Raw genomic sequence first — 22791 nt, 5'->3', positions numbered from 1 at the left:
TTTTCAGTCCAATTTTAGCTGTAGGTGCTCTTTTAAACATGATCCTGGCAGAGGGACTGCAATTCCTGTGCTATCTCGGGGCTCTTATGCTTTTTCCCCCCCTCTTGCCACCATCACTGATGGGCTGGTCAAGCACTGGGGACCAGGAAAGGGAGGGGTTTTCCTCCTTTCCCAGCAGGACACTGGAGCAAAGACCCTCTCTGGTTCATTTTGGTCCTTTCACATCTCTCCTGCCAGCATCAGGCAGGACCCAGCTGTGGTTTTCACTTCTGCTGGTTCCTCTGCATGAGGAAGGGGATGTTCTCCGCACAGAGTGAGTGTGTCCGTGTGTAAGTACAGCATCTTTTTGGATGTGCAATTATGCCATACAAAATGTCTATTAAATCCGTGGACACAGTTAAAAATGAAGCCACGGTGACTCACTGTGGTTAAAGGATAAATGACGGAGCAAAGAAAGCATCTATAGCATAAACCAAGGGAGTACAGCTGAGCCTCGGCCAACCCCAGGAGCTGGCAGGAGAAAGGGAGATGCAAAGCTGAAAGCCCAGCTGCTGGTCGAAGCCAGACGAGCATCGTTCAGTATCATCCCAGAGGAGCCCAACGAAGCCTTTTGAAATGCAGAGGAGCTAAATGGTTATCTCAGAAGGGGTTCCTAGAGGAGTGATGGCTATAACAACGTGCACAGAGCCGGCTGCCAAATACCAAATGTGCAATCTGAGGACTTTGGCACCTATCCTTCAGTCTGAGTCTTTTAAAGCTGCTTTTGGCTAGTGTGGATGGCTTTAGAAGGGTTTCAAAGCAGCCTATATATATATATATATATACACACATATGTATGTGTGTGCATAAAGACATATTTGAGTGTGTACAAGCTCATATATCATATCCTCCAGGTATATTTTTAGTTGTGACCATGTCCCTTGCTCTAACCTGTTGATGAAGGAGCCAGGTCCTTTGCAGGTGGGGGCTGTAAGTGCAACCCCAATAGTGGAAAATCTGGGAGGAAAGAATGCGGATTATTAAACTCCAGGGGGGAAAGACGTTTGGAATACACTGCTCAGAAAGCTCATCAGTTCAAGGGGCGGCTTTCATCTGCTCCCCATCTTCCAGTGCAGCAAGAGGCTTTCAGACTTCTCTCTCAACATGTTCTCTCCCTCTTTCATTAAGCTGGAGGGGCAACCCAAGTGCCTTCTGCAAGTATGGGAATGGAAAGGATGACAACAGGCTGCTAACATTGACCCTAGTGAGTAGGTCCATACAGCAGCAGTCAGGCAGTGCGCTCCTGGTGTCGGCAGTGCAAGTGGTACCCACGTTATGGGGTCTGAGCATCATGGGTGAAACCTGGGGGAAATGGGAGCTCTCTGTGCTTGGCAAAGTGGCCTGGCAGGAGCTCTGGTTGAAGGCAAGTGAGTTGCTATAAGGGCAGAGATGATGCTGGTGTTGAGCTGAAGTGGTGAGCAGGCTCTGCCCCAGGTCATGCCTTCCTTCATGTCGTTGTGAGGGTATTTAAGGTGTGAATCCTGTAAGTCCAGGAAGGCTTATTGCTGTCGTTGGATGTATCTGAGCAAAACAAGTGCGTTCAAACATGCAAAGAGTTTCCACAAATGGGATGCGTGTCCCTCAAAAGTGGAAGCTCCCATCTCCATGTGTCCTCTTCTCATGCTGCTCATGGGTGTTTGTGGCCAACAAACTGTAATCACATGGATCTGGGGAGAAAATGTTCTTAGAGGTCCAGAATCAGGGGAAAAAAGGTAAAAAAAGTCTGCTCCATCTTTCAACTCCTCTCCCAGTTGCTTTTCTTGATTGCTTCCCATCATCCCATAAGCAGGAACTGTGTCTCTCCCTAAGGAAGGACAAAAGAAGCCATTCCCTGCTCCCACATGTGCACAGGAGGACACACCAACCACTGCCCTCAGCTCTTCATTGCCACCAGACACCCCAGTACAGAAGCAGGAGAGGGAAAGGAGCCTGGGGTGCAGGTTGTGCCTCCACGGAGCAGAGAGCAGCATCTGTGATGCTCCATGCAGGGAGTGCTGGGACTTCTGCCCTGTGCTGGCTTGTGGATGGGAGGATCGAAAGCTTCCAGCTATGTGAAAAATGAACTGGCTGTGGAAGGAAAACCCTGGGAATAAACATCCATTAGCCTTCAGAAGCTGTAAAACTAATAAACACAGCATTCCCAAGCTGGCTGTGGCTGGGCCTTCGCTGATGCTGCTGGCAAGGTGGCAGGGCTGGGGAGCCGATGGGCTTCAAGGGATGCAGGCCCGGTGTTTGGGATGCTGGATGCTCTCTAGGTACTCTCATGTCTAGTGCTGTCCTCACTCTGCTTTGCAGCAAAGGGCTGCAAAAGGGAGGTCCCCTTGAGCCCCTCCATGCACAGCTCCCCACTGCCCTCAGCAAGAGCTCATCCTCGCAAGGCTAACCCCATTCCACGGGTGCCTGGAATGGGGCATCCTTCGGAGCCCCATCCCCACGGCTCCTCCAGGCACAGACAGGACATTTCCAGTCCGAGCCTGGCCAAAGGGAAAAAGGAGGAGGGAGAACAGAGACAAATCTGCTCGGTGGATTGAAGGCTATAATTGTGCTGATCTGGAAAACCAGTTAAAGGTCTGCTATTTCCCTACTCCTGCGAGCGGCTTTCTTGGCTCCCGTTCTCCTGTGGTTTGGCCGGTACCCGAGCGCCTGGATTATTTTGGTGAAAGGGTACATAACTGCAGAGCATTCCTCCGGCACAGGGATCATGTCTGCTCCCAGCTCTCCCTCCCACCGGGCCGGGGCTGCAGGCACGGGTTGCCCGCAGGGTGTGGGATGCTCCGGCAGCCCACCCCATCTCCTGCGCTCAGGATTGTCCCTTCTTTGGGACAACACAGCCTTTTTATCCCAGAAAACCCCCCAGGCTTTGTTATAGCATCACTGGGCTCTTTGGGACTGCTTTGCCTGGCACTTTCCCAGGGTGTCTTCGAGGACATGGGACATCTGGCATCCCTGCAGCACATCCTCCTGGCCATAAAGCCCTGTGGTTATCAGAGGCTCCGGGGCTGGTTTGCCTCAGCTGCAAGGTTGGGCCCTTTCCTTTCTTTCTTTCATGTGCTTTTAGAGAGCATTTGATCTACTCAGAATATAGATGTGGCCCCGTGTTACTCACTGCGGGGCTTGCAGGGGGACATCCCCTTGCAGACAAGCCAACGCTCAGCCAAGAAGAGGAAGGAAAGCGTTTGATGCCCAATCCAGCAAGAAAGCAAAACTGCACTTGGTGTTCTTGTTCCCAAGGGATCTGATGGGTGCCACGTGCAGAAATGGGGATTTGGGCTACACAGCAAATCCAGCGGTGGAGAGCAGCTGCTCAGGGAGACTTTAGAGCAGCTCCAGTGCCTGAAGGGGCTACAGGAGACCTGGAGAGGGGCTTTGGGCAAGGGCCTGCAGGGACAGGCCAAGGGGAACGGCTTTAACCTGCCTGAGGGGAGACTGAGCTGAGCTCTTAGGCAGAAGCTCTTCCCTGTGAGGGTGCTGAGGCGCTGGCACAGGGTGCCCAGAGAAGCTGTGGCTGCCCCATCCCTGGCAATGCTCAAGGCCAGGTTGGTTCTATGATTCCTGGGCTCCCAGACATCCCAGCAGCACCTCTACCCTGCCTGCCCCCTGCAAAGGGGGGGGGAGTTTCCTCTGTCTCAGCCCTGTGGGTTTGCCAGAGGCTTTCCCAAACCCCTGATTCCCTAAACTACCTTTGCTTGCTGTGATGCACGGTTGGGCTTTCCCCTTTGAGATGCACCAGGGTTCTGAGGAAGAGCTGGAGGAGACCCGCTAAGGCCAAGTCCTTGGATCACAGAGGAAAACTCCCTCCTTGGTGTTTTCTAAGGTATCCTCATTGCACCATAGCTTTAGCTTCTATTCACCGGTGCCCCTACTGCAGTGAGGCTGGAGGTGGATGGACACTGGCTCCTGCTGTGCCACCGCAATATACATGTGCTGCTCGCTTAAGATCTCTACGGAGGAAGAGGGTCTTGGTCCTTCCCAGTCTATGTTATTTACCCATTGCAACCACATCTTCATTATTTAGAGCTTGGGGGCCTTGGTGCCCGGTCCAGGGCAGCTGGATTGAGCTGTGATATTGGAGCTAGTGACCCACCGGTGCCTCCCATGCAGAAATCCACGGGTGGGGGACCCCCCGGACACTGTTAACTGGGGCTAATGGGTGACTGGGAAAGAAAGCAAGAGGCCCCAGGCAAGAACCAGCGCCACGGATCAGCATCTGCTTTGGAAACCTGCAGGAGGAAGCCAAAGATCACAGGGGTCCTGAGGAACACGTGCAGCCGACAGCTAACACGGAGCAGCAAATCCCTGCACTGCACTGGAAACCTCACCGAGAGGCCTTGCCTGTAAAGACCTCTTCATTGCAATAGCCCTCAGTACAAGGGAAAAACTTACAGCAGGGAAAACAAGCGAGCATCATTCCTGCCGACCGCAGTTTGCTGCGAGCTCCTCAGGCGGGTTCTGCAGCACCATCAGAGGCTATTTTAAGGCGAGCACCAGTGATTTTCCTCCCTGGGATGCTGTGGGATTGCTGCAGCATCAAGCAGGGCTCACACCCTGCTTGTGCCCATGTCCTGGTGCTGGGGCTCTTCCCATGACGTGGCTGTTTGGCGTGGAGGGAGATGGTTCCCCCGGTGCTGCCCGGCCACGGGAGGGGTTTGCAGACGTGCTGTGGGAATGGGATGTGTAATTAGGAGCATCATTCCCGGCTCGGCCCGGCGTGCACAGCCGCAGGGGAAATTACAGTCGCGTTTGTGTTTCGCTTGGCAATGAGAGGGTTTGTCCTAAAGCAGGAGGAACACTGGTCAGCCTCTGAAAGAATAACAACCAAGGGTGTCTGGGAGCATCAGTGGCAGATGGACACCTTCTGCAGGCACAGAAACCCCCTAAACCACCCCAGGTGGGGATGGAGCACTGTGGTGTCTATGAGGTTGTCCATTAAGTACTTAGTAGAGGGTCTGTTAAGGTTGTCTAAGCGTTCAAGGCCAGGTTGGACACAGGGGCTTGGAGCAAGCTGCTCTGGTGGAAGGTGTCCATGCCTGTAGCAGGGGATTGGAGCTGGAGGAGCTTTAAAGTCCTTTCCAACCCAAAACATTCTGTGATTCTATTGACTGGGGTAACAGAGGCAGGCTGGGAGTGAGCGATGGGCTCTAACGCCCATTGGAGACTCTGTCCTGCATGGCCCCTGCTCCTCAGCAGAGCTGTCTCCTATTGAAAGATGAAAAATCGCCCACAGGTCGGTCCAATGATTGGCCAGAGGCTGCCCAGAAAGATGCTGTCAGCCCAAGGGCTCGTTTTCAGGTCCCACATCCTCCTGTGCCCCCTCTCGTTGCCTCTGCCGCTGTCTCGGCCTCTCCTTGGAATCCCACTAAGGGGATTTTTCCATCAGCGTGGAGAAAAAACACTCCGAGGTCCATTCCTCTGTCACACCCCCTCCAAGGAGCTCCGATCCCGGTTGAAGTTTTCCATAGCTGAGCCCTCCCTTTCCTGAACCTCCTGAATCACTTCTTCATCCAGTTCCATCTTGACTAAATTAGCTGCAAGTGAATTTGCCTTACAGGAGATTAAGTGTCCCATTGATTGAAAAATCCTGTGAGAAGTATAGCAGCGTCTCCATTCCTTCCCTAATCCCTGTGTTCCCGGCTCACCAGCGAGACATACCTTCCTTTCCTGATTTCTTTCCATTTAATCAAAATAACTTCAGGCTCAAAATGAGCTTTTCAACGTCTCCTCGGTGCACCCGGGGAGCCTGATGTGCCAGGGGAGGGTTATTCCATTAAAAAGTCAGGAATTTGCTGGATGCAGAAAGGTTGAGGGGTCTCTGCGGGGTGCTCGGCTTGGGGCATGGGATCATCATGTGTATGGGGTAAGGGGCTGGGCTATGTCTGGGCAAAGATGCTGGTTAATACAGCCCTGGTAGGAGAAAGGGCTGGGAAAAGCCAACAGCACTTAAAGGGCAATGGGTAGAAACTAGCAATTAATGCAGGAGAGAATACTAAATGAAGATAAATAGGGGTGGAATAACTGAAGCAGAAGCAGAGCCAGGCCTGTCGGTGTGACGATGGGATGCTGGGGATGGGCCCATCCTTTTGGCTCGGCGCAGGAGCCTAGGAGTACATCTGTGGATGCTGAAGGGATGAACCCTGTGACAGATTTCCCAGGGAGGCTCTGGCTTCTCCCTTACCGATGCCTTCAAATCAGGGATGGATGTTTTCCTAGGAGACGTGCTGCAGCCAAACACCATTTACCAGGTTCATTACCGAGATAACTGCATGAATTAGTGTCTGTGACCCAGGGAATTTCACCACACTGTGTTTTGACTGAGGGGAAAACCCCCCAATAACTCAATCAGCTGGGAGCTGCTGTGATTTTAATTGTCTCAGACACTGACGCACGGCAGCGGCTCGGGTTGTGTGCTGCACACGCTGCTCACGTGTATCGGACCCCCTTCAACCAGGGCTAAAAAGAGATGCAAATTGAGTTTAACACATCATTTTGATGTTTGCAGCCCGGGCAGGGCACCAGCAGCAGGCCCCAGCATGGGGGCTTTGCTTGCAAAGCAGAAGCTGGGTTTCCGCTCTGCTGGCTGTGCTGAGGCTCCTCGAGTATTTCCACTGACAGCCTGGTTTTCCTTATTTCTCTTGTTTTCTTCCCAGATGAAGGTTAAAAATACATCCTCAGACATGTTGCTCTGAGCAGTCTGCGCCTATTGCATTTAATCCCCTCTTCTATTCTGCTTTTGTTGTCCCCATACAGAGCGCATGAAAAGGAAGGCGAGGGCGGGCTTGTTTGGTTCTTATTTGCTTTTAAGGCTTCATTTATTAGCCAAGCCATGACGCAAGGGCCGGCTGCTGCAGAGGCTTTGCTTGTTTAGCATCAGGCTGTGGCTGATGGGGGGGGATTGTCACCCTCTGGGGAGATGTGGGGTGACCCAAGGGTGCGTGGGGAGGAGGAGAGTGGGGATGGAGCAGGGCTCTGTGCTGCAGTGAGATGCTGTGATTGGATTTGGGTGCTTTGGGATGGAATTTTTCCTTTGAACACAAAAACAACATTTAAAGCACAGCTTTGCAAACCACAAAGTGAAGGAAATGGTTTGCAAGCAGGGCTGTGAGCTGGTGAGCAGAGCAGCATCTCTGACAGCCCCCTTTGGGGACCACTCACAGCATCCTTGTGACCGGCACCTTTCAAACAGCTGGAAAAGCCTCTTCCCGAGCTGCCAAGTTTCCATGAGAGTTTGACAGCTTCAGCTAATTAATCACTTAAATGTAACTGGAAAGGGAAAACAATTCCATTGTCTTTGGGAGACAAGAATTCTGGTTTCATGAGCTCCACATTGCTGGCAGCGCCTGCAAATAGTTGGGCTGTCTTTGAGCTCCCTGCCCTGACGTGGGGCTGGGAACTGGGGGAACGCGGTTTGCCCTCGTCAGCGTCTCACATCTGGATGAGATGCTTCGACCTAACAACAGCTGGTGTTCAGGAATGTTTATTTATAGGAAGTGTGACAGTATTAAGATGTGAATGCTAATCAATGGGAAAATCCCGGACAGGATTCCAGAGGGGGAGGCCTATCAAGGTGGAGCTGCTCTGAGTTCATCTTAAATCCCATTTATGTTAAACCTGTGGGGATGAAGAATTAGGAGAGGAGAACTTTACCTTCTCAAGTATCTCAACCTTTATTTCTTTTCATCTTCAAGGCCTTTTTCTCTCGCCCTCCCACATTTCACCTCTTCCATCTTCCCCCCATGTCTGACCACAAGCAAATGGGCATTGACAGTGTGGCAGAGGGGCATGAGCAAACTCCTTGTAGAGGTCAGGGGGAAGGTACCAGACTTCCCTGAGCTTCTGGCTGCTGTTGAGGGCACCTCCAGATGGTTGCTGTTTTCCCCTAATTAATATCCTCATTAGCAAAGAAGCTGTAAGACTGGAAGTACTTCCATGAGACTCCTTGAACGCTGCTTAGGATTTGGAGCTTTTAATTCGGTGGCAATCCCATTTTACAGTGATGGAATAAAAGAATGAGAGTTCAGGGTCTTTGTAAGAAGCAGCAGCTTCAAAAATGACCATTTCTGGTCTAACAGGGAACATCTGTGCTGGGGACAGCTGCTTTGCCAGCTGCTGGGGAGGGTGATGCTGAACAAAAGAGGTCCTGTTGATCTGGGGATCCACCGATAGGATTTTGACAGCAAAAAAAAGCAATGGAGCAGATGTATTTTGGGCAAACACGTTGGGAGCAGAAGATGCCAATAACTCGTGGTTGAGGGTATTTTTGAACTAGGCTGGAAGGAATGGTCAAATTCCTCGGGTCCTGCTCTCCTCCTCCTTTGGTTTGCTGTTCTGTGCTGGTTTGGTCAAGTCTTACAAGTCCAAGTGAGAAAAACACCTCTGTCCCAGATGCAAAAGTTCCTTGTGGATCCCTGTGTGAGCTGCTGTTACTGCTGCGTCACCTCCTTGCTATTTGGAACATCATAGACTGGTTTGTGTTGGAAGGGACCTTAAAGCCCATCCAGTTCCAACCCCCTGCCACAGGCAGGGACACCTTCCACTAGAGCAGCTTGCTCCAAGCCCCATCCAACCTGGCCTTGGACACTGCCAGGGATGGGACAGCACATTATTATGTATTTATTATTAGGATAGAAACCCTTCCCTTGGTATCTGATGGGCATCGCTTCCAAGCAGCACTGAGTCATCATCCCCAGCTTATTGCTGCTGTCACGGGAAGGGGAAGTTGAATTAGTGCGGTCACTGCCTGCACTGAGTCAGGCTGGGGGGATGATGCTGTCCCCTCTCCTGACACCTCCTGAACCAAGCCAGGGGCTTGGGCTGGGACTTCCTTGCCTGTGGGTTCATTCCCACACCTCCCACCCAGCCTTTGTGCACTGATGGACCCCTCTTTCCCGCAGGCTGGTAGTGGGAGCTCCCTACGAAACCAACGGCCAGCAGAAGACCGGAGATGTCTACAAGTGCCCAGTGACCAGTGACAGCCACAGCAACTGCACCAAACTCAACCTAGGTACCGCACATGGAGCGGGGAGAGATGGGTGTTTTAACGTGGTGCTTCTTATCACTGCTTTGGTCTGTAAAGATGCACCCTCTTGCCCCCAAAGGGCAAGATTGTCCCCAAAAGCAGGAGGACTGCATGTTTGAGGAGGAGTTTTAAATAAGGAATTATTCTTGTCCTGGTGCTGAGCTTTAACCAATATTGGGGTAAAATCAAGCAGATCAGAATGAAGTGAAGAATTTATTTAATATAGCTTAAACTGGCTTATTAAACGATCAGAATGGGCCTATCAATGGATAATGGTCCCTCTAGCAAATACCTGGCTCCACATGGCAGCGTCTGTATTCCCTCTTCAGGGGATGCTCAGGCAACGTGGCCACTGCAGCAATTCCCTCTGCAAAGGCATTTTGCTCCCAGGGTCCAGCCTGCTCCCATGGCTTTGGTATTTGGGAATTACCACCCAGCCCCACCACCTCTGGGCCCCATCAGTGTTGTCACAGGAGCAGAGACCCCAGGGGTGCTCCAATCCCACAGGCATCCCAATCCCATCTCCCTGGATGGAGGAAGCAGGCTCTTTCTCAGGGTTTCTTGGGCTGGTCTAGCACCAACCGTGCCAGCATCACAGCATCAGGACATGCCCTTCCTGGGTCATGGCAGTGCAAGAGGTCCCCTTTGCCCAGAGTGGGGTACCTGATGGGCACATCCCCATCTCAGCAGGGAATGTGAGAGCCGGGGGCTTTCTCATGGTCCTGAGGGGCATCGCTGGGGTTTGGGGCAAGGTTTTATCATTGGAGCAGCTGGAGCAGTTGTTCTCACTTCATTTTTCCTCATAGTGAATCTGAACTATCCTGCTTTCTAGCAGAGCTGATGAAGGGAGGAGGAAATCTGGGTCCTCTGCAACATTTGATTGATGGGCTCCAGATTCTTAAAGGTTTTTTTTTAAGCAGAGTTTTGGGTTTTTTTTTTTCTTTTTATTTATTATTTTCTGTGAGAACAGCGAGATTCTTCAGGGAGATAAATCTTTCTCGTGTGTAAATTTGAGTCTTGCTAAAACCCAATCATTTCTCCGTTGGAAATGGGATTTAAATGAGAAGATTGGCTCCATGAGCCCATCCTATTTGATGTATTCCCAATCCACTCACTTGCCTGGTTAGCACTGAGGCCATTGAGTAAAACCAGGCACGGAGATGCCCTGGGGGGAAGCCAGGCTGACAGTGAGCAGGCAGCAGAGATGTCCATAGTGTGGAGAAGCAGGAGCTGATTCCTGACCCTGTGGTCGCAGGGGCTGAGGTGCTTGGGTACCAGAGCAGGAGAGCGGGTGGCAGCATCCGCAGCTGGGATGCTGGAACATTTATGACATGGGATAAAACCCCTTTTCCTCTGGCTTTGCTGTGGTGTATGCCCATGAGGGGGTGGAGCAACCTCAGGGCTGGTCTGCAGGGGAGAAGTGAGGGTTGTTGGAAGCTCCTTTGAGCTCTGGGTTATAGATCTCGGGTTTTGAGCCTCCCCTCCATTTAACCCTCAGCAAGAAGCTTCCAAAGGCCCCAGGAAATGAAACCACCCCCCAGGTTTACCATTAACTGTCCAGTTTCCTCCCTCTCAGTTTGCTTCTCAGGCAAAACAGCCAAGAGCTCACAGGGAGCTGCATCGCCCCGAGCCCATCAGTAGAGGAAGGGCAGTGTTTGTGTCACAGCTCAGCGATGTTGGCGTTAACAGGGCTGCCCTGGGGGCTGTTCCCAGTTTCTGGCTTGTGAAACATGGGAAAAGAAAGCAAAGCACAATGATAAATCAGCTACTAAATGCCTACTGGTCGGGCAATAAACCTTGAGATGCTGGGGCTGCTCAGAGAGGGGTTTATTCCTAGACTGACAGTACAAGAGATGCCATCTCCGACTCACAGCTTCATTGCCTAGAAGACTTTTCTCTTTCTTGGTTGTGGCATCTGAGAGGGAAAAACCAAATCTCATCTTGATGCTTCCAAAATAAACCGGAAGCACAAAGTCTGCAGTGTAAGCAGGCAGAGACCACTCCTGCAGCATTCATCTGGATCCCCCTTGCTCCAGAGGTGATGGGGAGCATCACGGGGATGTGGGATGGGTGCTCAGCATCCCCGCTCAGCATCCCCGCTCAGCATCCCCGCTCAGCATCCCCGCTCAGCATCCCCGCTCAGCATCCCCGCTCAGCATCCCCGCTCAGCATCCCCGCTCAGCATCCCCGCTCAGCATCCCCGCTCAGCATCCCTGCTCAGCATCCCTGCTCAGCAGTGGTCCCTAACCTCATCCTCTCTCCGAAGGACGGGTAACGCTCTCCAATGTCTCCGAGCGGAAGGACAACATGCGCCTTGGCCTCAGCCTGGCCACCAACCCCAAGGACAACAGCTTTCTGGTGAGGAAAGGGGGCTTTCACAACAGTAAAACCAGATGCATGTACAACGGCATGTGAATGCATGCAACTACACCTCTCCGTGCGTTTATACACGTGCTGCATGCACTGCAGGGCTCAGAAACCTCACCTTCCATGGGGAAAAGGATGCCAAAGGAGAGGACAGCAGAGATTAAAACGCGGCTGTCTTCAACCCACCCCTGATGCTTTGTTTCCCTCCGCAGGCCTGCAGCCCTCTCTGGTCCCACGAGTGCGGGAGCTCCTACTACACCACAGGGATGTGCTCCCGGGTCAACTCCAACTTCAGGTTCTCCAAGACAGTGGCTCCGGCTCTGCAGAGTACGGCAATCAGTGGTGCCCTGCAGCTCTAACCCTGCCTTTGAAGCCCGAGGGGATTCCTGTTCCCTAATCCCTTCAGCCCCATTGAGAAAACAAAGAGATGTCAGTGCTGGGGAGATCGGAGGAAGTGATTGCAGGGAAGTGATTCAAAGGGGGTTACTGGACACAGACATCTGGTAAACGTTTTCCTTTTGACTGACACCGGGGGAAGACAAAACCCACCTTCTTCTTCCAAAGCTGGAAATGAAAGAATCCCGAGTATTTTATCAGCGCAGTTAGGAAGGCAAAATAGGGAAAGAATTCGGACCTTGGCCACACAAAACAAAGTGCTCATTGACTGAAAGCTGAATAGCTTGGCCCAAATCTGTGATGTGGGATACGTGATTTCATTCTGAGGTATTAAATAAGCTTCCTGGCTTTCCTGTAACAGGTAATAGATTGCAGAAGCCTGTCCTGCAGCATCAGGGCTCCTGGAAGCTCCTTGTTCAGTTGGGCACAGGGTGCGATATCCCAGCTCCATCACCCTTTTGGTGTTGATTCATTCTCATGGCATAAAGCAGGGCATGGGAAAAGGGGACTTTTGGGTGGCAGAGGCAGTAAAGGCAAAGCCCACCATGAAGTTCTCAGTGTCCCTGCCTTCTTTCTGGCCAGGACATGCTTTTAGCCCTTGCTCTAAAGGGCAAGCGGTGTTTTAGAGGGAAGCTTGTGGGCGAGCATGGCGTTATCATTCAGTAAGTGGGATGCAGAGGCTCCTGGGGTGAGCAGGGGATCAAGGTGGTAGCACACAGCTGAGGACCACAAGGATGGAGCGGTCCCCGTGTGACTCCAGTCCACGGATGCGCTAACCCATGAATGCCTGCAGGAGATGGGAAGGGCCGATAAATCTGGCCCTGGAAAATCCAGCATCTCCTGGTTTTCTGCAACTTTCCTCACTAATACTATAAAGTATAAAGAAGGCAGATGATGCTGAGCAGTTTTCCCCACTGAAAACCAATTGACTGCCTCAATCCAGAGGCGAGCCCTGGGGTCCTCACTGGGGTTTTTGGCTGCCTTTCGCAGAGGATTTAATGGGAAGGGGAGGAAATGCCCGACTGGTGTTCTATGGCGAGTTCAGGCAGGGCTGAGGAGTGACTCAGGGGGAAAGCATTGCTCTGCGGGAGGAGCGGAGGCCGGATCCTGCCTGCTGGGGCCACCCTTTGAAGTCTGCAATGATATTAGACCGGATAAAAGCTTAAATCTGAATCAGAAAAGATGCAGCTGAGTGTTATTCTTAGCAAGTTCCCTAGTCCTTTCTCGGCAGAGAGGATGCTTGTGGCTTCTCTCTACCTTGCTGAAGCCCAAAAGTCATTATAAGGACTGAAATAAGACTTTTCCCCCAACAAATCATAAGAGCAAGCACCTGACAGCGAGGTATGAAGCCCTAAACCTCCCCTTGGCGAGCCTTGCCAAAAGCTCTCAATCACCCACCATGTGTTTTCCGCAGGATGCCAGACGTACATGGACATAATCATAGTCCTGGATGGGTCGAACAGCATCTATCCTTGGGTTGAGGTTCAGCACTTCCTCATCAACATCTTGAAAAAGTTCTACATTGGCCCCGGCCAGATACAAGTAAGACCCTGCACAACTCCTGTGTGCCCCCCTGTGTCACCCAGAGTCCCTTGGCCACACTCATGGGGCCCTTTCCAATGTCTGTTTTCTGCCAGTGTGATGCTATTGGTGCTGTTGCTTCTCAAAATGACCTCTCAATGTATGGGCTTTAAAGCTGAGCCCATGGAAACACCGCTCACATTAATGAGCTATGGAGGGAGCAGCCCCCCACAGGAGGGTGAAATCCCATGGAAATATAGAAGTATGTCCCTGTAGCAAGGCAGCTGGGAATTGAGTTCCCTCCTCTTCCTATAAGTGATCATGGGCTGGTGTGGGCAGGGATCTGTGCATAGATCAACACAAATAACCCCATGTTCAGTCCCCCCTTGAGATGCTGGGGGCTGCAGTGGGGCACAGCACATCTGCATCACCCCAAACCTTTATAGCAGGGGAGGAGGGGGCTGTGCATGGCTGAGAGCTGGCAGAGAATAGAAATACATTTGAGCATTACCTATGATCCCTGGAGGGAAAACTGGAGCAAACGGGGACAGAGACTGACTGTGCCAGTGGCTGTTATTCCATGGGGTTGACCAAGTGTGCAGCCCCCGGCTATGCAGCAGGTGGTTGCATCCTTTGTGCCATTCCTTTAATCCCCAGGTCGGAGTTGTTCAGTACGGGGAGGACGTCGTCCATGAGTTTCATTTAAATGACTACAGGTCTGTAAAGGATGTGGTTGCAGCTGCCAGTCACATAGAGCAAAGAGGAGGTACAGAGACCAGGACTGCCTACGGGATAGAGTTTGCTCGGTAAAAACCACTCACCTTCCTGTTCGTTCTGAGAGCAAGTTTTAAATCACCGTTTATTCTTCTTCCCTCTCTCCCCTTTGCTGTTTCTTGCTGCTTAGAAAGCACCAGGCTAAAAACGTTTCTGCGAAAAGGCTCTGTCCTCAATGAGTGCTTTACCAATGATGCCTTGCAAAACTGCTCCATCCTCAGTTGCAGCTGGACCAGAAGGAATCACAGCAATCCTAGAATGCTTTGTGTTGGAAGGGACCTCAAAGCCCATCCAGCTCCAACCCCTGCCACGGGCAGGGACCCCTTCCACTAGAGCAGCTTGCTCCAAGCCCCTGTGTCCAACCTGGCCTTGAGCACTGCCAGGGATGGGGCAGCCACAGCTTCTCTGGGCACCCTGTGCCAGCGCCTCAGCACCCTCCCAGGGAAGAGCTTCTGCCTAAGAGCTCAGCTCAGTCTCCCCTCGGGCAGGTTAAAGCCATTCCCCTTGGAAGTTGCAGAGCAGACTGAAAATGCTTCCTCTCTCTGAAAGCACCCAGAGCTGAGCCCTCAGCCCCCAAACAACCCCAGTATTCCTGATGCAGATTTAGGGCATTTTCCTCATTAAAGGCTCCTCTCCTTCCTATCCTTATCTCCAGGTGGATAAAAATCCTGTTTTAAAGCCCTGCAGTTTCCTGAGGGCCCCAATTGCACCTCCCTGAGGGCTACTAGCCCGAGCACCCCTGGAGGTGCTCTGATGCGGGTGACGGGGCGCACATCTGGGCAGCTGTGGGCGCGCGCGGCGGTGGGAGCCGTGGCCTGGCGAGGCCTGAGCAGCCCAGGGCATCTCTTCAATTGCAGCTCGGAAGCGTTTCAGAAAGGTGGCCGGAAAGGGGCAAAGAGAGTAATGATTGTAATCACAGATGGAGAGTCGCACGACAGCCCAGACCTGGAGAAGGTGATCGAGGACAGCGAGAAGGACAACGTCACCCGATACGCCGTGGCCGTAAGTGATAGCAAAAGCCAGACAGAGCTCACTGATGCCCCGTGTGCCCCGATGCAATGGGGCTGGCAGCGCAGCCCATCTCCGCCTCTCCCAGCGCATCAACAGGGGTCCTTGCTGCTGGTCCTGCTTTTAGTGGGATGCTTGGCTCTGGATTCGGCTTCTGGAGCAGGCGCCATGGGCAGGGACAGGCAGGACCCTGCATTACATCAGGCACCTGAATTGAATGAGATGTGCTCCTCTGATCGCTCCCACAGTGAGGTGTCAGATGCCAAGGCTGTCAGGTTCATCCCACATGGACACCCCTCAGGTGCTTTGGGACGGCTTTCTCCATCACACAAACACCCCTGAGTCTTGCGTTTCTCCTTCAAACCTAGGTGTTGGGTTATTATAACCGAAGAGGAATCAACCCCGAAGCCTTTTTGAACGAGATAAAGTTCATAGCGAGCGACCCGGATGACAAGCATTTCTTTAATGTCACAGACGAAGCAGCACTTAAGGACATTGTGGATGCTCTGGGGGAAAGGATATTTAGCTTGGAAGGTGAGTGATGCCTGACATGTCCTGGCCTCGGGTGGGCTGTCAGTCAGAATTTGCATGGTTCACACCAGGGCTTTCCCCAATACCTGCTTGATACAGAACCTAAAATCATGCTTCGAATAACTTCATATAGAAGGAAACGTCTTTAGTTTGAGTGCATCCCCCAAGCACCAGGAGCACCGATCCCCTCTATGCAAAGAACACCCCTCACCCTGGCCACTGCTCTTGGCAGAGCTGTGGTGGCTTCACCCGGTTGCAATTGGGAAGCAGAATGCTCTGAATCCACATTTTTGTGCCATCTGCCTGAGAGCAGCACCAGGGCAGAGCTGCCAGTACCTGTTAGCAGCAGGACTTTGTGGAATTGTGGTGATGTGGGGAGACGCAGGCTCATTTGTGGCAGCTGGGGTCCTTTGCGCTCCAGGTGCGGTAGAGGTGGATGCTCAGCCCCTCCAGGAAAGCAAAGCTCTCCGTTACATACAAATTCCTGCTTTTTCTTTGTTTTTAAGGAACCAACAAGAATGAAATCTCCTTTGGACTGGAAATGTCCCAGACTGGATTTTCATCGCATGTTGTGGAAGTAAGAGAGTAAATGTGGAGGGGTTTTTTAACCCATCCCATGCAAGAGGGCACCCCTGTTCCTTTTATCATCACCATAATGCCGCTGGCTTATCCCATGAGGAAGGGAGACCAGTGCCTTCCTTGGGACCAGCCTCCAGCAGCTCCACCTGATGCATCTTGGAAAGGACATGCTGGGATGTGCCATGGAGGAAAACGCTTGTTGATGGTGGGATGCATTAGGTCGGTCCCTTTCACCCATGGGCTCTGGAGGCTGGCAGGTCCAAGGGAAAAGCCAGCAGGGATTTCTGCTGGGGGTTTTCCAGGGGAGGAAAAGCATGCTGGAAATATATGAATGGGATGGAAATGTCACTCCAGCATAGTTAAAAATCTCCATCTTTTCAGGTGTGCTTTGGAGGTTGCTTTCTATAGATATCATTATTATTATATTATATGTTATCATTATATATGTCTTCTCAGAGAAGCTGTGGCTGCCCCATCCCTGGCAGTGCTCAAGGCCAGGCTGGACACAGGGGCTTGGAGCAAGCTGCTCCAGTGGAAGGGGTCCCTGCCCGTGGCAGGGGCTGGAGCTGGAGGAGCTTTAAGGTCCCTTCCAGCCCAAACCATCCCCTGATTCCATACAGTCTAGAAGTTGAGCTGTTAGGGACCCCGATGTGTGTTCACAAACAAAAGCATCCCACTGGGTCCTCTCATCCATCTCAGCATGAATCGACCTTGCCCATAGGGGAGGCGTGGGGGAGAATTGCCTCCCCTTGGCCAGAAATCCCTTCAAACTCTTCCTGCTCTCCCACAGGATGGGATCTTGCTGGGAGCAGTGGGTGCCTATGACTGGAACGGGGCCGTCCTGAAGGAAACCAGCAGTGGGAAGGTCATTCCCCTGCGGGAATCTTATCTCCAGGAGTTCCCGGAGGAGCTGAAAAACCATGGAGCGTATTTAGGTAAGAAAGCTGAAGGAGGCTCTGCTGCCAGGGCTCAGCTCAGGATTCTGTGCTCAATAGTAGGAAACACAACCTATTTCTCAAGTGACTGCTAGCAGGAGTGCTCCCAGTGTTGGAGACTGTGCCTGGCTCTTTGCAAGCTCCCACTGGACCCGTGTTGCTCAGGGATGCAGCGGTTGTGAGCATCCTCACCTGGGAAGAGCCCGGTGTCAACCATGGTGAGCAGCACAGAAGTGCTTTCAATGCAGAAGTAGCTCAGACGCCGTTCAGCCCAGGTCATCTGCAGCACTTACTGGAATGGTTTAAAAAGCAGTGATGAAATTCCATGCCTAGGGAGGAAATACCTGCTGGGTTAATCCGTTCCATGTGCGGCTGCTGAGGCTCCGGAGCAGAAATAACAGCCTGGTTCTAAAACCTCCGGAGATGTGCGTGCCAGGATGAGCTGCCCCGGGGTTGGGATGCTGTGGGATTGACTGCCAGCGTGTCAGGGCTGCTCCCTGTGCTGGGAATATGAACAGCCCCTGGACACGGGGGTCCATCCCTTAGGGTGACAGCCTGGAGTGGGGATGGCTGTGGCTGTGCAAGGGAAATCCATGAGGGTGTGTGGGAGCCCAGCTGGACTCTCGTTCCCATTGTCTGGAGTAAGAAATCCAGAGATATTAAGGGAATGCTTGATTTCCTTACTATTTACTATATAAAAGCGGAGAATCCCAGCTCTCCCAGTGCTGGGAAATGGGGGTTTCAAGGCTGATGCTTGCTTTAGGATTATCCCTTGACGAAGGGAATATTTAGGGAAACAGAGATCCCATATAGAGGCAATGCCCAGGGAAAGAGGTCCATAAACCCTGATAATCCCTAGAGATGCTCAAAATTCAACTGGATGTGATCCCAAGGGATCTGATCCAGCTTCATGATTGGCCATGATTTCCTAATTCATTTCTAATACTTAATTTTCCAAATAATTTCTAATAATTTCTTATTATTTATTTCTAATAATTTCTAATAATTTTCACTGACTGTGAACGTGGAGGAGCCTGGAGCTGCGTTTGAAAACCAGGATTTTGCAGCTCCAGTGTTACATTCCTCCGTAATCCCATCTGCAACCACGGGCAAGCGCTGCAGCCCAGCGTGCAACGTGTGTTGGTGACCCCAGGGATTGCTCAGAGTCATTCACTTACATGGGGTTATTTCCATAAGGACTCATAAGGAATAGTCCTGATGGATTCACGGCTCTTATCAGACTGTGAGTGTTAACATCAAGCATCAGCAAAGTCTTTCATGCCTGGTTTGGGATGTGGCGTTGGAGGGGTCTCGAAGGGGCAGGTACCGCAGCCTCCCGGTGCGCTCGACCTTGCTGGTGTCTGTTTGACTTGATGTGAGCCATGCACTAAAGCACTCATCCAGCCAGGGACTGGGCTCACCTCGGTGAAAGAAGGGTTTTGCACGGCTGCATTAGGCAGTGCCAGAACTCTCGGCTCAGGGTATGGGTAGGACCTGAGCAGGCGGCTCAGAGCCCAAGCTCGGGGCTCTGGGCTTGATGTGAATGGCTTTATCTGTGAGGAAAGCCGGGTTTCTTGCTTCCTGACCTGGGAAGTGGCCAGAGCTGTGTCAGCAGCTGGGGGTGAATGGAAAGCAGACCCCGGGCAGAGCTGGGAGCAGGGAATGCTCAGCCATGCTCACCCCACGCCTGCCCCCTTCCAGGTTACACCGTCTCCTCCGTCATCTCCACCAAGCACGAGCGGATCTACGTCGCAGGAGCTCCCAGGTTCAACCACACCGGGAAGGTCATCCTTTTCAGCATGCACAACAACAGGAACCTCACCATCCACCAGGCGCTAAAGGGAGAGCAGGTAATGCCTGCTGAGGATGCTGCATGGGTTAACCCATGTGGCACACATGCTTCTCCATCAATCCTCACCCTTTGCTCACAAATTGTCTTGTTCAAATAGCTCAGCACTGCAGCACATCCATGGGATGCCCTGGCTGCTGCTGCATCCACAGCTCCGAACCCCGTGGCTGCAGCAGGGGTTGAAATGTCCCCACTGGGGCAGTACCCCTGCGTGCCAGGAGCATTGCTCCCATCCCTTCCTCTGTCTTCTCCAGATCGGCTCCTACTACGGCAGCGAGATCAACTCCCTGGATGTCAACGGCGACGGCATCACGGATGTTTTGCTGGTGGGAGCGCCCATGTACTTCAGCGAGGGCAGGGAGAGGGGCAAGGTCTATGTCTACACCCTGCAGGAGGTACGCGGCAGCACCACGGAGCTGGGTGCTAGCACAGAAACTGCATCTCCCCCCTTGTGTCACCTCCCCGGGGTGGCTCCAGGCTGCGTTCACCGACCAGCTTCCATCAGACACCGCGGGGTATGGCAGCGCTGCCCAAAGGCAGCTGAGCTTGGTTTGGAGTAGTATCTGTCTGGTTTCCTTGCTTATAAGCAATCCCAGGGGGGTTTGCTCGCTGCCAAAGGGAATCCAGCCCGCGCTGGAGCAGAGCTGCATCATCTCAAGGCTTTGCTGCTCCCGGTTGGATGAGCTCCCCGGTACCAAGGAGGTGATACCCGGGGTGCAAGAGGGGGCTTTGCAACGCGGGGATGTCTCTATGGGGAAAGTCTCCATTCATTTTGCCTCCCCAAAAGGGTTTCCTCCACGGGCACCCTCCTGCCCAGAGGCTGAGCTGGGCACGGGGCTGTGGAGAGCAGCCAGGTTGGTCCCTCCACCCTCACCGCAGGGCATAGACAGGACATGCACCATCCCCATCCCCTTCCAGTGCTCTGGGGCAGGACCAGCTTCGCTGCAGCCCCCAGACCTGGCTCAAACTGGCGTTTCTGAACCAAACCACGCCGGCAATGAGCATCCAAGGCTGCAGATCCCGCCTGCGGCAGCAGGAGTCCCCATAAGCAAAGCACAGCTTTCCATGCCGTTATTTACATAGGTTGTTACCGGGGGAAGGCAAAGCTGATGCAGGGTTGAGCAGGCTCAGCAGGAAGTCCTGCAGCCCCAGGAGAGTCACCTCCTTCCCTATGGAAGCTGCTCACGCACACCCCACCATTCGCTTGCCTTTGGGGGGTTTCTCCTCTTGCCAGGCTCGCTGCTGATGGTTTGGGGTTGGGGTCTCACCTTTTCCCTTCGGCTGGCCCTGCAGAACCGCTTCACTCCCAGCGGAGCCCTCCTGGACCTGCAGAGCTACCAGAATTCCCGCTTCGGCTCCTGCATCGCTGCCGTGCCTGACCTCAACCAGGACTCCTACAACGACCTGGTTGTCGGGGCTCCTCTGGAGGACGAGCACCAAGGAGCGATCTACATCTTCCTTGGCTTCGAAGAGACCATCCTGAAGAAGTACAAGCAGGTACGGATGGTTCCTGGGTGTGCTTCAGTTGGCCTCATCCTCCCTCACAGTAAGTGTCATTTAAGGGCTGACAGAGCACGATAAATTCACATTCAGTATTGCACTGTTAGTTGTTATTGCCAGACGTCTCCTCTTGTGCGGGATGCAAGAGAAAGCAAACGTAAGGTATGGAAGGCTGAGGAAGTTGGGGCTGTTCAGCCTGGAGAAGAGAAGGCTGCGTGGAGACCTCAGAGCAGCCTTCAAGTATCTGAAGGGGGCCTATAGGGATGCTGGGGAGGGACTCTTCATTAGGGACTGTAGTGACAGGACAAGGGGTAACGGGTTAAAACTGAAACAGGGGAAGTTTAGATTGGATCTAAGGAGGAAATTCTTTCCTGTGAGGGTGCTGAGGCACTGGAATGGGTTGCCCAGGGAGGCTGTGAATGCTCCATCCCTGGCAGTGTTCAAGGCCAGGTTGGACGAGGCCTTGGGTGCCATGGTTTAGTGTGAGGTGTCCCTGCCCATGGCAGGGGGTTGGAACTGGATGATCTTAAGGTCCTTTCCAACCCGAACTATTCTATGATCCTATGAAAACATGTTGGAAATCAGGGGCAATGCTCAGCACTTAGTGCAATGAATTGCTAGAGATGAATCCCAGACTGGTTTGGGTTGGAAGGAACTTAAAGCTCATCCAGTTCCAACCCCCTGCCACATGTAAGGAATAGTAAATATGCAGGGTAAATTCAGCAGGAATCTCTCAGAGGCCAGGAGGTGAATCCCCTCCTGCACACGCAGGGATGCTCCCGCTGGAAACCAGGCTGGATTCTCCCTTTTCCTTCCAGCGGATAGCGGCTGCGGACTTCGCACCGGGGCTGATGTATTTCGGATGCAGCATCCATGGACAGCTGGACCTGAACGAGGACAGGCTCGTGGACTTGGCCGTGGGCTCCCTGGGGAATGCCGTGCTGCTGTGGTTAGCTGGACTCTCTCGCTTGGCACCTTCCTCTTCCAATGCTCACTGCAATACGCTGCAATCTTTAGAGGGAAAACTGATCTCCCACCTTTCCGCAATAACAACCCCCTGTTCGGCTGGGCAGTGGGATCTCCATGCCATTGGGCCCTAGAAGGATGTCAGAGTTGGTTTTGCATTGAATTTCATCATTAGCTCCCCAGGAGTCTCAGTCCAGCTCGTTGATTTGTGGTGATCGGCCCAGGCTCCCCCTGCTCTTTATTGATTTAGTATTTTCAAACCTTGAATAATGGTTTGGAAAGAGCCTTGAAGCTGTTAGGATGGAGGGTAGCTGCGGCCAGCAGAGATGGGCCACCCTGGGGTCTGCTACATGCATGGAAGGGGCCACAAATCCTGCTCTTGGTGCTGCTTCACTGGCATAAACAGGAGGCAAATACGTGCAAGATATTCTTCACTGCTATATAGATGACCTGAGAGTAGAGCGGGATGCTGTGGTAGCCTTTGGTCTTCCTCAGCACCTTCCTGATGTTGGGAAAAGGGTGAATCTGGGGGCTTCTGGGACACCTTTGGAGGATGCTTTAGCTGTGTTGTGCCTGCCATGCCACAGCCCGTCTCCTGACCCTTGCTTGCCCCGCAGGTCCCGCAGCGTGGTCCAGATCAACGCCAGCATCCGCTTCGAGCCCCCCAAAATCAACATCTTCACCAAGGACTGCAAGCGGAACGGGAAGGATGCCACCTGCATGTCGGCCTTCATCTGCTTCACTGCTGTCTTCCTCTCAGCTCACTTCCAGACGTCCAGTGTGGGTGAGTGCACGGCTGCGCACACAACAAAAACCCCAAGCCCTGAGGGAGCACTTGGCTTCTGCCATGTGCATCCCATAGCTCGCCATGCCTGCAGGAGTGCACGTTCCCATCTGCCACATCCCTTTTTACCCACAAATGTGTCCCTATCCTGGCTCATGTAGCAGGGGCAATGGCTCTGCCATTAAGCATTATTGGGGAACACCCCAAGGATGCAAACTTACCCGTGTGTGACCTCTTCCCTCCGCTATTCCCTTGGCCCAAGCTCTGCTGCGGCTTGCCTCGCCATGGTACGTGTGACAGGGATGTCACCATCACCTTGCCAGCCAGCGGCACAGGAGGGGATGTGCCTGGACCACGTCCTGCAGAGCTCATCCATCCTCCCCGCTGCGGCAGCAGGACACATCTGCCCACCATATGTGCCTGCTTCCCTAATATCCCAGGGAATCTCATTGAAGCCATTGGCCAGCTCTGCTGTTAAACCCTTGCATGTTGCTGTGACCCCAAGTGTACCCAGTGGGTGCCTGTGACT

The 22791-nt window shown here is 52.8% G+C and overlaps 1 protein-coding gene across 1 annotated transcript in view; it reads left to right on the top strand.

Annotated features, from left to right (window-relative positions):
* The window catches only part of ITGA11 (integrin subunit alpha 11), a 43909-nt gene that overhangs the window by 8494 nt on the left and 12624 nt on the right, over nucleotides 1-22791 (top strand). Inside the window, exons 3-16 of the mRNA XM_062642582.1 lie at nucleotides 8928-9037; nucleotides 11319-11410; nucleotides 11632-11746; nucleotides 13230-13357; nucleotides 13994-14142; nucleotides 14968-15112; nucleotides 15487-15652; nucleotides 16156-16226; nucleotides 17019-17163; nucleotides 18865-19013; nucleotides 19267-19407; nucleotides 20306-20509; nucleotides 21331-21461; nucleotides 22096-22262. Of these exons, the coding sequence (XP_062498566.1) occupies nucleotides 8928-9037; nucleotides 11319-11410; nucleotides 11632-11746; nucleotides 13230-13357; nucleotides 13994-14142; nucleotides 14968-15112; nucleotides 15487-15652; nucleotides 16156-16226; nucleotides 17019-17163; nucleotides 18865-19013; nucleotides 19267-19407; nucleotides 20306-20509; nucleotides 21331-21461; nucleotides 22096-22262 (1913 nt within the window). The remainder of the gene's footprint in view (nucleotides 1-8927; nucleotides 9038-11318; nucleotides 11411-11631; nucleotides 11747-13229; nucleotides 13358-13993; nucleotides 14143-14967; nucleotides 15113-15486; nucleotides 15653-16155; nucleotides 16227-17018; nucleotides 17164-18864; nucleotides 19014-19266; nucleotides 19408-20305; nucleotides 20510-21330; nucleotides 21462-22095; nucleotides 22263-22791) is intronic.

This window comes from Pezoporus occidentalis, unplaced genomic scaffold (genome assembly GCF_034315485.1).
Source record: "Pezoporus occidentalis ecotype Australia unplaced genomic scaffold, CSIRO_AGI_Poc_V1 ctg72, whole genome shotgun sequence".
Taxonomy (NCBI): Eukaryota; Metazoa; Chordata; class Aves; order Psittaciformes; family Psittacidae; genus Pezoporus; species Pezoporus occidentalis.
The sequence above is the reverse complement of the archived record's forward strand: the minus strand, read 5'-3'. Positions and strand labels throughout refer to the sequence as shown.